We start from the raw sequence: 12,044 nt of genomic DNA on the forward strand, positions 1-12,044 counted from the left end.
AACAGCCTATCTGTCCCCCTGAACACCTATGTGGCCACAAACAGCCTATCTGTCCCCCTGAACACATAAATTGTGGGAACAACCCATACATCTCTCTGAACACCTATGTGGCCACAAACAGCCTATCTGTCTCTCTGAACACCTATGTGGCCACAAACAGCCTATCTGTCCCCCTGAACACCTAAATTGTGGGAACAACCCATAAATCTCTTTGAACACCAATGTGGCCACAAACAGCCTATCTGTCCCTCTGAACACCAGTGTGACCACGAACAGCCTATCTGTCCCCCTGAACACCTATGTGGCCACAAACAGCCTATCTGTCCCCCTGAACACCTAAATTGTGGGAAAAACCCATCTGTCTCTCTGAACACCTATGTGGCCACGAACTGCCTATCTGTCCCCCTGAACACCTATGTGGCCACAAACAGCCTATTTGTCCCCCTGAACACCTAAATTGTGGGAACAACCCATACATCTCTCTGAACACCAATGTGGCCACAAACAGCCTATCTGTACCTCTGAACACCAGTGTGACCACGAACAGCCTATTTGTCCCCCTGAATACCTATGTGGCCACAAACAGCCTATCTGTCCCCCTGAACACCTTAATTGTGGGAACAACCCATACATCTCTCTGAACTCCAATGTGGCCACGAACAGCCTATCTCTCCCCCTGAACACTTATGTGGCCACAAACAGCCTATCTGTCCCCCTGAACACCTAAATTGTGGGAACAACCCATACATCTCTCTGAACACCTTTGTGGCCACAAACAGCCTATCTGTCCCCCTGAACACCTATGTGGCCACAAACAGCCTATCTGTTCCCCTGAACAGCTAAATGGCCAGAAATGACCAATCTGTCCCTCTGAACACCAACGTGGCCACAAACAGCCTATCTGTCCCCCTGAACACCTAAATTGTGGGAAAAATCCATCTCTATCTCTGAACACCTATGTGGCCACGAACAGCCTATCTGTCCCCCTGAACACCTATGTGGCCACAAACAGCCTATCTGTTCCCCTGAACAGCTAAATGGCCAGAAATGACCAATCTGTCCCTCTGAACACCAACGTGGCCACAAACAGCCTATCTGTCCCCCTGAACACCTAAATTGTGGGAAAAATCCATCTCTATTTCTGAACACCTATGTGGCCACGAACAGCCTATCTGTCCCCCTGAACACCTATGTGGCCACAAACAGCCTATCTGTTCCCCTGAACAGCTAAATGGCCAGAAATGACCAATCTGTCCCTCTGAACACCAACGTGGCCACAAACAGCCTATCTGTCCCCCTGAACACCTAAATGGTGGGAAAAACCCATCTGTCTCTCTGAACACCTATGTGGCCACGAACAGCCTATCCATCCCCCTGAACACCTAAGTGGCCAGGAACGACCTATCTGTCCCCCTGAACATCTAAATGCCTAGCAACGACCTACAAGTCCCCCTGGATGCCAACGTGGCCATGATAAACCACTTAAGCCCTCAGAACGCCAAAGTTGCCAGGAACAATTTAGTCATAGATTATTCAATAAACCAGTATCTTATTAGGATGTCTGTGAACATCCCACCTGTAGCTTATTAGGTTGTCTGTGAACATCCCACCTGTAGCTTATTAGGCTGTCTGTGGACATCCCACCTGTAGCTTATTAGGCTGTCTGTGGACATCCCACCTGTAGCTTATTAGGCTGTCTGTGGACATCCCACTAGGTTGTCTGTGGACATCCCACTTGTAGCTTATTAGGCTGTCTGTGGACATCCCACCTGTAGCTTATTAGGCTGTCTGTGGACATCCCACTAGACTGTCTGTGGACATCCCACCTGTAGCTTATTAGGCTGTCTGTGAACATCCCACCTGTAGCTTATTAGGCTGTCTGTGGACATCCCACTAGGCTGTTTGTGGACATCCCACCTGTAGCTTTTTAGGCTCTCTGCGGACATCCCACCGGTAGCTTATTAGGCTGTCTGTGGACATCCCATCTGTAGCTTATTAGGCTGTCTGTGGACATCCCACTAGGCTGTCTTTGGACATCCCACCTGTAGCTTATTAGGCTGTCTGTGGACATCCCACCTGTAGCTTATTATGCTGTCTGCGGACATCCCACATGTAGCTTATTAAGCTGTCTGCGGACATCCCACCTGAAGCTTATTCAGTGGACCCTAAATAGGCTCTCTGTGGACGTGTCCCTTGTAGAATAATTTGTTTCAGAATATTTTTTTAGAAATACTGGTCCCCTCGATGGCCACAAACAGCCTAATTGTCCCCCTGACCACCTTTCTGACCACAGGCAGCCTAGTTGTTCCCCTGATCACCTATACATCATCTCACCTGATTTTAAGGCGAAGGTGATTTTTCAATTGACTAGGATGATTGGTCTGATGGCAATTTTCTAAACGATTTGTATTATGGTGGGTGCAAAGGGGATTTTCCAAGGAATAAGGATGAGAGCATGTCCGAAGGCGATTTTTCAAGCGATTCGAGTGATAGTGGGTCCAAAGTCGATTTTTAAAGCAATTCGGGTGATGGTGGGTCATTGGCGATGTTTAAAGCGATTCGGGTGATGGTGGGTCAAAAAGGCGATGTTTAAAGCGAATTCGGGTGATGGTGGGTCAAAAAGGCGATGTTTAAAGCGAATTCGGGGGATGGTGGGCTGAATCCGGTTTTTCAAGCCGTCTAAGTCAAGTTCATGTTCAAGTTCACCGGTTAGCTTGTCGCATACCCCTTCCATGTCTCTAGCTGTGCCCCAGCAAGTGCACGGCTTGCCAGTCACATGGCAGCAGGTTGCACTCCCACTCACCCCCGTTTCCTCTGACCTGCCATCGAGGTATCGGGGGAGGTGAAGAATTGTTGGATTGGAGAGCACTGTGATAACAAAGAGACACTTGGAAGACTGACCCCCAAGTCCCAAGTCCCAAAACAGATACAAAGCGATTGCTAGTAAAAGAGACACTTGGAAGACTCAGACCCCCAAGTCCCAAGTCCCAAGACAAGAGATATAAAGACTTTCTGAGTGAAAGAGACACTTTAAAAACCCCGATAAGGGGGAGAAAGAAAGGTTTCAGGATGGGTGTGGAAACCTGCCCGCTTTGCATGCGGATGTATGCTCGGCTAAGCCAGCACTTGACAGTGACGCACAAAGTGGAGAATAAGCAAGAGAGGAAGCTGCTCCTGGCACTGGAGTCTGGCCGAGTTGATGCCAGGGCTGGCATGTGTCCCGTGCCAGCCTGCGGAAAATTCTCAAGCCGGCTTGACCGGCACATCAGGACTCATAGTGAAATTTCCCTGGTGGCGCAGGATGAGGCTCTCCGGTTGTGCAAGAGAAGACAGATCCTGAGCAAGCTCACTGTGCTCAGGGCCACGAACCCAGATGTTCCCATGGTTTCCACTCTCGACTTGGAGGAGCTGCAGGAGTTGGAGGAAGCCACCTTCCATCCTGATGAGGAGGAGCTGGAGGAGGAAGAATGTGCCAACCAAGGCTGCAAACGGCAAAAAGACTTGCTGAGGACCCAAGTGGTCGACCTGAATCAACAGGTAGACATATTAACAGACAGCCTCCGGAAGGTGACCAGGCGATACCGAATCTTAAAAAGGAGGTCTGCCAGCCTCGGTGCGACGCGAACAGGGCAGGTGGTCCGGAAGCTCCTATCTTCTCTTGGCCCAGAGGAAGAGGACGACACCCCAGTCAGCCCTGCTGCCCCCGCTGACCCCGCCGACCACGACCAGGCCACCTCAGCTGGTGAACCGTCCAGTTCTAAACAGTCCATCGAGCAAAAGGATAAAGTCGGTGAGGAGCAACCGTCGGCAAGTGGCAGTCAGCAGTCGCCTGATAAAAGCCCTCCCCCCTATCCAGACCACGTGTCAGCACTCAGTGAGTATGCCTTTCCTCTAACTGTTTGTATCTTTTGCAAATGTCGATTTCTAATCTCTCTTTGCCTTGTTTGTGCAGATGACATGCTGGAGGATTATCGCCGCTTCAAGGAAGGCCCAGATGCCAGCTATAAGCTGAAGGAAAATGTAAGCTGCCAGGTCTACAGGATCAAAAAGTTCATTGCTTACATGTCAGAGGGAAAAAGCAAGCTGTCCGACTTTCTATTCCTGAACAACAAAGCAAAGATACACATGTGGGTTAGCTCCCTCCGTCAGGCCCACATGACGGTCACCACCCTACAACACTACGTACTGAACGTGGGATGCTTCATGCAGTACCTGGCGGAGACCCCTCCGCCATCGTGCCGGCTGTCCAAGCAGTCGCTGATCGGACTTCGACGGGAGATAGCAGCGATAAGAAGGTCTTTGAAGAGGGGAGTGGCCATTCACCAGACGGCGGTGAAAACCCAAAAAGAGGAGCGAGTGATTTCAAAAGCCATCCTCCTGAAGTGCCGGGAACTGGCAGCCAAGGCAATACCCGACCTTCTGAGTAAGTAGTCCCACCTTTGCTTGACTCTGTGTAACACCTGAGGCTTTGAGCTTTAATGTTGTACTGTCTCCTGCCTGTGTGTAGGCCTCTTGGAAAATGACCCGAATCAAAAGAACCAGTGGCAGTTCTACGGGCACTTTGCTGCATTGTTGTCAGCCCTTTATGGTCACAGAGGCGGGGTATTCCAAAACATTACGATGCAGGAGGTGTTGGGGGCACAAAGGTCCGTCTCGGAGAAGGCTTACCTGATTAACGTGAGTATCTATTACATTGGTGCACTTGTGTGTTGTCTTTGCGTAACCCTAAACCATCTCGTCTTCTGCATGTATCCACAGGTGACAAGCCACAAAACCAATCAATATTTTGGCCCTGCTCAAATTGCCCTAACAGAGGAGGAGTGGGGTTGGGTGCAGCGCTTCTTAAGCATCAAGGACAAGCTGCCAGGGGGGACGAACCCAAAATACTTGTTTTTCACATCAACACCCAACCCCTGTAAAAACCTAAATAATTACTTCCAGGACGCCTGGAAGTCAATGGGCCTACCCGGGTGTCCCACCTTCACAGACGTGAGAAGCTCCATCGCCAGCCACGTAAGTGATCGCACACATAGCTCACGTGTCTTGCTAGACTTGAGAATGCCATTTGTTTGACCGATTTTTCTCTACTGTTTACAGGCCAGGTTTACGCACTCCACAGAGGACCGGCTCAAAATCTCCAAGTTTATGTGCCACGACCTGAGGACAGCCGACAAATTCTACGTGGTGAACCTCTCTGCCCAGCAGGCCATGGAGCACCGCCGTCTATTTGAGAGTGCTTTAGAGGGAGCAGAAAGGAGCCCATCGAAGCAGAGTCCTGTGAAAAGGAAGAGGCCTTCGAAGACGGAAAAGAGCAGAAAGAAGCGGCGCCAGAGGCCTGATGAGTCACCAAAGAGCACCACCTCAGAAGAGCTGGTGCTACAGCTGCAGGAATCGGGCACATCAAGTCTCGAGGGCACTGAGGTAAGCAAACAACTTAAAAGCAAACTTGACACTTTTTTGTACAGTTTTGTGTAATGGTGACTAATCATTTTCTTGTTTTCTCCTTTGACAGAGTGAAAGAACGGCCGGGGAGGACGGTGGAAGCAGTGAGCCGGAAGGAGGAGCAGAAGGCACAAAGCACACCCAGAGTGCCGACGTTCAACCCAAATTAAAATTAGAGGAAGGACAACAGCCTAGACGAAAATACCCCATCCGTACGAAAGGCGCACTAAGGTCCGTCATGAAACCCCAAAGCGTATCTCCCCTCAAAGTACGAAAGTCAAGCTTTTCTCCGAACTCTACAACGCTCATGGGAATGAGCCGGCAGAAAAAGGCATCAAGAATGGTCAAGAGGGCCATTGAAAAGCGCAAGAGGCGCAGATAAACACTTTTGCACCTCACAATGCACTTTATTGGACTGAACTGTTCTGTTCAACCTTACATTGTACTTTATTTGTGTTAAGTGTTCTGTTAGTTATTTGTGTGTACTGTTCTTTTACATATGTTTCTTGCTTGCTGTGATTGTTTCCAAGTGTTCTAATGTTTGTTCCTTAATTATTGTTCAATAAAACAACTTGTTATTGCAATTCTTGTGTCTGTCATATTTTCCCAACCCCCCCCCCCCCCCCCCCCTGTTGGGAAGGAGGGGCACCAACGGAAGGGGTCGACTGACCCTTTTCTCTCTTTTTTTTTTAAAGTCATTATGGGTCACCAGCAGCACAAAGTATTTTTTTTTTTAATTTTTAAAGTCATTATGGGTCACCAGCAGCACACAGTCTTTTTGTATGTTTTTTTAAGTCATTATGGGTCACCAGCAGCATACAGTCTTTTTGTGTTCCACTGAACAGTCTATGAGTGGGATGTCTACAGACAACCTATTAAGCTGTCTGTGGATATCCCACCTGTAGCTTATTTGAACAGGCCGAGGTAGGCTGTCCGTGGACACCCCAGTAAAAGGTCATCAATCCCATCAGGAACAATTTTGGGGTTCATTAAGGGGAGCAGAGGGGTCAGGAGCCCCCACTCAACAGTTTTTTCCACCTCAGAGCTCACCAAAAGACTTCTGTACCCCAAAAACACACTGTCCACAAACAACCTATCTGGGCCCAGTCAAATAAGTTACGCGTGGGATGTTTTACATGATTCACCCAACCAAGTGGTCAAACTTCAACAGATCCACAAAAAAACCTTTGGAGGTGGATCCCCACATCCCCCTGAGTTGCCCCCTGCTGTGAAAACCTCAAAATTCCACTGTCCAGCAACCACCTATTTTTTTGAATGGAATAGATTGCAGATGGGATGTCCAGATCTCAGCTTCTGGACACATCAGAGAGCCCAAACCTGCCTTCCTGCTCTAATCTGGACATGCCCTGTCCATGCTGTGAATTTGAAGAAGATTGGAGAAACTTGAAAATCTGACCAAAAAAATCTCTAAGGGGTACCCCTTTGAGCTTTTTTTGGTCAAAATTTCAAGTTTCTCCAAACTTCACCAAATTCACCCCCTGGACAGGATGTGTCCTGACTAGCACAGAAACGCAGGTTTGGGCTCTCTACTGTGTCCAGAAGCTGAGATCTGGACATCCCACGTACAATCTATCCCATTGTATGAAATAGGCTGTTTGTGGACGGTGGAATTTTAACATTCCGAAACCTGTAGAAAGCCCAGGGGGGCTTGCATAACCACCTCAACAGGTTTTTTGGCACTTTTTTGAGGTTTTCCAGCTCTATCTGATAGATCAAGAAAAAATATCCCACCTGTAACTTATTTAACCAGGGCTAGGTAGGCTGTCTGTGGACACCCCTGTAAAATGTCACCATTCACAGCAGGAACAGTTTTGGGGTTCATTAGAGGGAGCAGAGGGGTCAGGAGGCCCCAATCAACAGTTTTTTCCACCTCAGAGCTCACCAAAAGGCTTCTGTACCCCAAAAAAGAACTGTCCACAAACAGCCTATCTGGCCCCAGTCAAATAAGTTACACGTGGGATGTTATCCCCCACTGGAAATGTTGATTAAATTGCCCCCTCTAGTGTACAAAAGGGGATATGGCATGTGTTTGAAATGGCTAAAATCTGCAGTACCATAGCAGCTTCAAACATTATAGGGGGCGCTAATTTGCATTGACCTCTGTGTTATTAGATATGATGTTTAACAGAGCAAATAATCTCTGTCTGATACTGTCACAGTGTGTCTGATAGTTTTTTCTTCTGGAGAAAGTCTTGTTTGTTTTATTTTGGAAAGAATAAAAGTAGTTTTAAAAAAAATATTAAAAAATATTATAAAAAAGATTTTAAAAATAAATAAAAAATATATAAGTGTGTGTGTGCGTGTGTGTGTGTGTATATAAATATATATATATATATATATATATATATATATATATATATATATATATATATATATATATATATATATATATATATGTATATATATACATGTGTGTTTATATATATATATATATATATATATATATATATATATATATATATATATATATATATATATAAATTATATACATTTCATTATAAATTATAGATATTAATTATATAAATTATAATTATATAAATATATATAGTCTGTTCATCCATCCATCCATGCAGTAAGTGTCCTTTATTGAATCATATCTGTGCAGTTACAAATCCCTGATAATAACCCCCACTGGAAATGTTGATTAAATTGCCCCCTCTAGTGTACAAAAGGGGATATTGCATGTGTTCGAAATGGCTAAAATCTGCAGTACCATAGCAGGTTCAAACATTATAGGGGGCGCTAATTTGCATTGACCTCTGTGTTATTAGATATGATGTTTAAAAGAGCAAATAATCTCTGCCTGATACTGTCACAGTGTGTCTGATAGTTTTTTCTTCTGGAGAAAGTCTTGTTTGTTTTATTTTGTATATATATATATATATATATATATATATATATATATATATATATATATATATATATACATTTGTATATATATATATATATATATATATTCCAACTCTATCTGATGGATCAAGAAAAAACATCCCACCTGTAACTTATTTAACCAGGGCTAGGTAGGCTGTCTGTGGACACCCCTGTAAAAGGTCACCATTCACAGCAGGAACAGTTTTGGGGTTCATTAGGGGGAGCAGAGGGGTCAGGAGGCCCCAATCAACAGTTTTTTCCACCTCAGAGCTCAACAAAAGGCTTCTGTATCCCAAAAAAGCACTGTCCACAAACAGCCTATCTGGGCCCAGTCAAATAAGTTACACGTGGGACGTTTTATGTGATTTTTCCACCCAAGTGGTTAAACTTTAACAGATCCACAAAAAAACCTTTGAAGGGGGATCCCCAGCTCCCCCTGAGTTGCCCCCTGCTTTTAAAACCCCAAAATTCCACTGTCCAGCAACCACCTATTTTTATGAATGGAATAGATTGTACGTGGGATGTCCAGATCTCAGCTTCTACAGGGGCTAGCAAGCTGAAACCTGGCCTCCTGCTCTAATCTGGACATGCCCTGTCCAGGGTGTGAATTTGGAGAAGTTTGAAGAAAGTTGAAAATCTGACGAAAAAAAGCTCTAAGGGGTACCCCTTTGAGTTTTTTTTGGTCAAATTTTCAAGTTTCTCCAAACGTCCCCAAATTCACCCCCTGGACAGGGCATGTCCAGACTAGCACAGAAACGCAGGTTTGGGCTCTCTACAGTGTCCAGAAGCTGAGATCTGGACATCCCACGTACAATCTATCCCATTGTATGAAATAGGCTGTTTGTGGACGGTGGAATTTCAACATTTCGAAACCTGTAGGTGGCCCAGGGGGGCTTGCCCTTTCATCTCAATGGGTTTTTTTGGCACTTTTTTGAGTTTTTCCAACTCTATCTGATGGATCAAGAAAAAACATCCCACCCGTAACTTATTCGAACAGGGCGAGGTAGGCTGTCCGTGGACACCCCTGTAAAAGGTCACCATTCACAGCAGGAACAGTTTTGGGGGTCATTAGGGGGAGTAGAGGGGTCAGGAAGCCCCACCCAGCAGTTTTTTCCACGTCAGAGCTCACCAAAAGGCTTCTGTGGCCTAAAAAAGCACTGTCCACGAACAGCCTATCTGGGCCCTTTCAAATAAGTTACACGTGGGACCTTCTTGTTTAAACAGTCAATGGGACCTTTATTTTGGCGCAAAAAGGTGGGGGCTTCGACTACGGTTTCGTCAAGGCCCCCTGCACGACCTATTCAAATTTCGTACGCCTCGGTGCAGGGGAAGCACTTGAAAAAAAATCAGAAAGAAATATTCAGTGAAAATTATTGAATCCGCCCCTCCCCCGCCCAGCCAATTAAGCATTTGCAAAGGACCTGCGGGCCCCAAACTTTCAGGATCTTTTAAGGGACCCCTGAGGGTCAGACCATATCAATTCGGAGCCGTTTCGGGCCACGGGGGCCATTCGGCAGGGCGTCCACGAACCACCTATAAAATGAATGGGATAAGTTACACGTGTCATGGGCCCTGGATCGGCCCCCGAGGGTCCGAGGGGCTCCAAACTTGGTCTGCTGGTAGCCTAGGGGCCCCCAAACACCATACTGAGAGCACAAGTGCCTCGCTCGAACGCAACTCTTAATTGGCGAGGCAGAGCAAATCTCTCACCCAGGCCTCTTTCACCTGTGTACTGCAAGTCTGTCTCATGAATGACTTTGCACTTTTGAGGTGAACTTTGCACCCTCAAAGGTTAGGGGTCATTTGGGTAGTTAGGAGGGGTCAGGGACCCCGTCCAACAGTGTCTGTCAAGTCAGAGCTCACCAAACGGCTTCTGTGGCCTAAAAAAGCACTGTCCACAAACAGCCTATCTGGGCCCTTTCAAATAGGTTACACGTGGGACCTTCTTGTTTAAACAGTCAAAGGGACCTTTATTTTGGCGCAAAACGGTGGGGGCTTCGACTACGGTTTCGTCAAGGCCCCCTGCACGACCTATTCAAATTTCGTACGCCTCGGTGCAGGGGAAGCGCTTGAAAAAAAATCAGAAAGAAATATTCAGTGAAAATTATTGAATCCGCCCCTCCCCCGCCCAGCCAATTAAGCATTTGCAAAGGACCTGCGGGCCCCAAACTTTGAGGATCTTTTAAGGGACCCCTGAGGGTCAGACCATATCAATTCGGAGCCATTTGGGACCACGGGGGCCATTCCGCAGGGCGTCCACGAACCACCTATTAAAATGAATGGGATAAGTTACACGTGTCAGCGGCCCCCCTTCGGCCACCAAGGGTCCGAGAGACCCCAGATTTGGCACAGAGTTGCGTCACAAGGCCCTCTGTCACCTACCGAAAGGGCTAGCTCGAGGGGCGCTCCAAAAAATTTTCTGAGCTCTTCATACATCCCTCTGTCTCTCATACAGCTCTATACAATGAGGCCTAAGAGGGTGTTTTTGTCGGCCAGGCCTAAAACGCTCAGAAAGCAGCTAGGGCCACGGAACTAGGGGACCTGGCTGAGGGGCCAGTGGCGGTACTCTGTGCCAAATTTGGGGGTCCTGCGACCTTTTGAACCCCTGTACGGCCTTGTCCCACCTGCAACTTATTCAATGGAATTTCATAGGTGGTTCGCGGTCATGGGGGGCTTTTTTGAGCAAATTAGCGCGTGCGCCCGCGGAACTCGGGGGCCTGACTCAGGGGCCCGTGACGTAACATATATGTCAGTTCGGGGCCGATCGGGCAAGGTCGGCGCTCCCATGTACACGGAGGCCATCTGCGGCCCGACACTCTGGGACTCGTTTCGGGGGCCCCAACACGGCCCCCGTGCTGATTTTCGGGGCCCTCTGACCTTTCGACCCCTCGGGAGCCAACATCCCACGTGCAACTTATTTCAATGTAAAGTCCATAGGTGGTTCGCGGTCATTGGGGGTTTTTTGGAACGAATTAGCCGCTACGTCCGCGGAACTCGGGGGCTTAAGTCGGGGGCCCGTGACGCAACATATATCTCAATTTGGGGCCGATCGGGCACTTTCCACGAAACACCTACAAAATGAATGGAATAAGTTGCACGTGTCAAGGGCCCCGGTTCGGCCCCCGGGGGCCCGAGGGACTCCAAATTTGGCCTGCTGGCAGCCTAGGGGCCCCAGAACAACATACTGAGAGCACAAGTGCCTCGCTCGAACACAACTCTTAATTGGCTCCTCAGCCCAACTTTCGCAGAAAGGCCTCTTTAGTCTTTAGACCCCAAGACTGTCTTGAGGCAATTTGTGTGTTTGAGGGGAATTTTTTTGGCACGCTATAAACAACACATGAAACCTTCTGGGGCCCTGAAATTCGAGGTGCCGCGTCGGGGGGCCCTACACGACCACCACGCCAAATTTCGGGGCCCTCTGACCTTTTGACCTCTCGGGAGCCAACGTCCCACATGCAACTTATTTCAATGTAATGTCCAAAGGTGGTTCGCGGTCATGGGGGGCTTTTTTGAGCAAATTAGACCGTGTGACCGCGGAACTTGGGGGTCTGATTCAGGGGCCCGTGACGTAACATATATGTCAGTTCGGGGCCGATCGGGCAAGGTCGGCGATTCCATGTACACGGAGGCCATCTGCGGCCCGACACTCTGGGACTCGTTTCGGGGGCCCCAACACGGCCCCCGTGCCGATTTTCGGGGCCCTCTGACCT

At 47.8% G+C, this 12,044-nt stretch overlaps 1 protein-coding gene across 1 annotated transcript; it reads left to right on the top strand.

The window, feature by feature from the left end:
* Positions 1 to 586: 586 nt before the first annotated feature.
* On the top strand, positions 587 to 6,026 carry LOC147845836 (uncharacterized). The gene is made up of 6 exons (XM_087243463.2): positions 587 to 3,874; positions 3,953 to 4,423; positions 4,508 to 4,677; positions 4,759 to 5,013; positions 5,098 to 5,421; positions 5,513 to 6,026. Exons 1-6 carry the CDS (start codon positions 3,070 to 3,072, stop codon positions 5,822 to 5,824), a joined length of 2,337 nt encoding a protein of 778 aa, XP_087099589.1. The 5' UTR covers positions 587 to 3,069; the 3' UTR covers positions 5,825 to 6,026.
* The last annotated feature ends 6,018 nt before the right edge of the window (positions 6,027 to 12,044 follow it).

The sequence above is a fragment of the Danio rerio genome, chromosome 3 (assembly GCF_052040795.2).
Source record: "Danio rerio strain M-AB ecotype USA chromosome 3, GRCz13ab, whole genome shotgun sequence".
NCBI lineage: Eukaryota > Metazoa > Chordata > Actinopteri > Cypriniformes > Danionidae > Danio > Danio rerio.

Excerpts from the sequence above, each read along its gene's own strand:
- LOC147845836 (XM_087243463.2), top strand. The coding sequence starts at position 3,070 with ATGGGTGTGGAAACCTGCCCGCTTTGCATGCGGATGTATGCTCGGCTA. Across the intron at positions 3,875-3,952 it reads AGACCACGTGTCAGCACTCA|ATGACATGCTGGAGGATTAT; the intron begins GTGAGTATGCCT and ends TTGTTTGTGCAG. Across the intron at positions 5,422-5,512 it reads CAAGTCTCGAGGGCACTGAG|AGTGAAAGAACGGCCGGGGA; the intron begins GTAAGCAAACAA and ends CTCCTTTGACAG.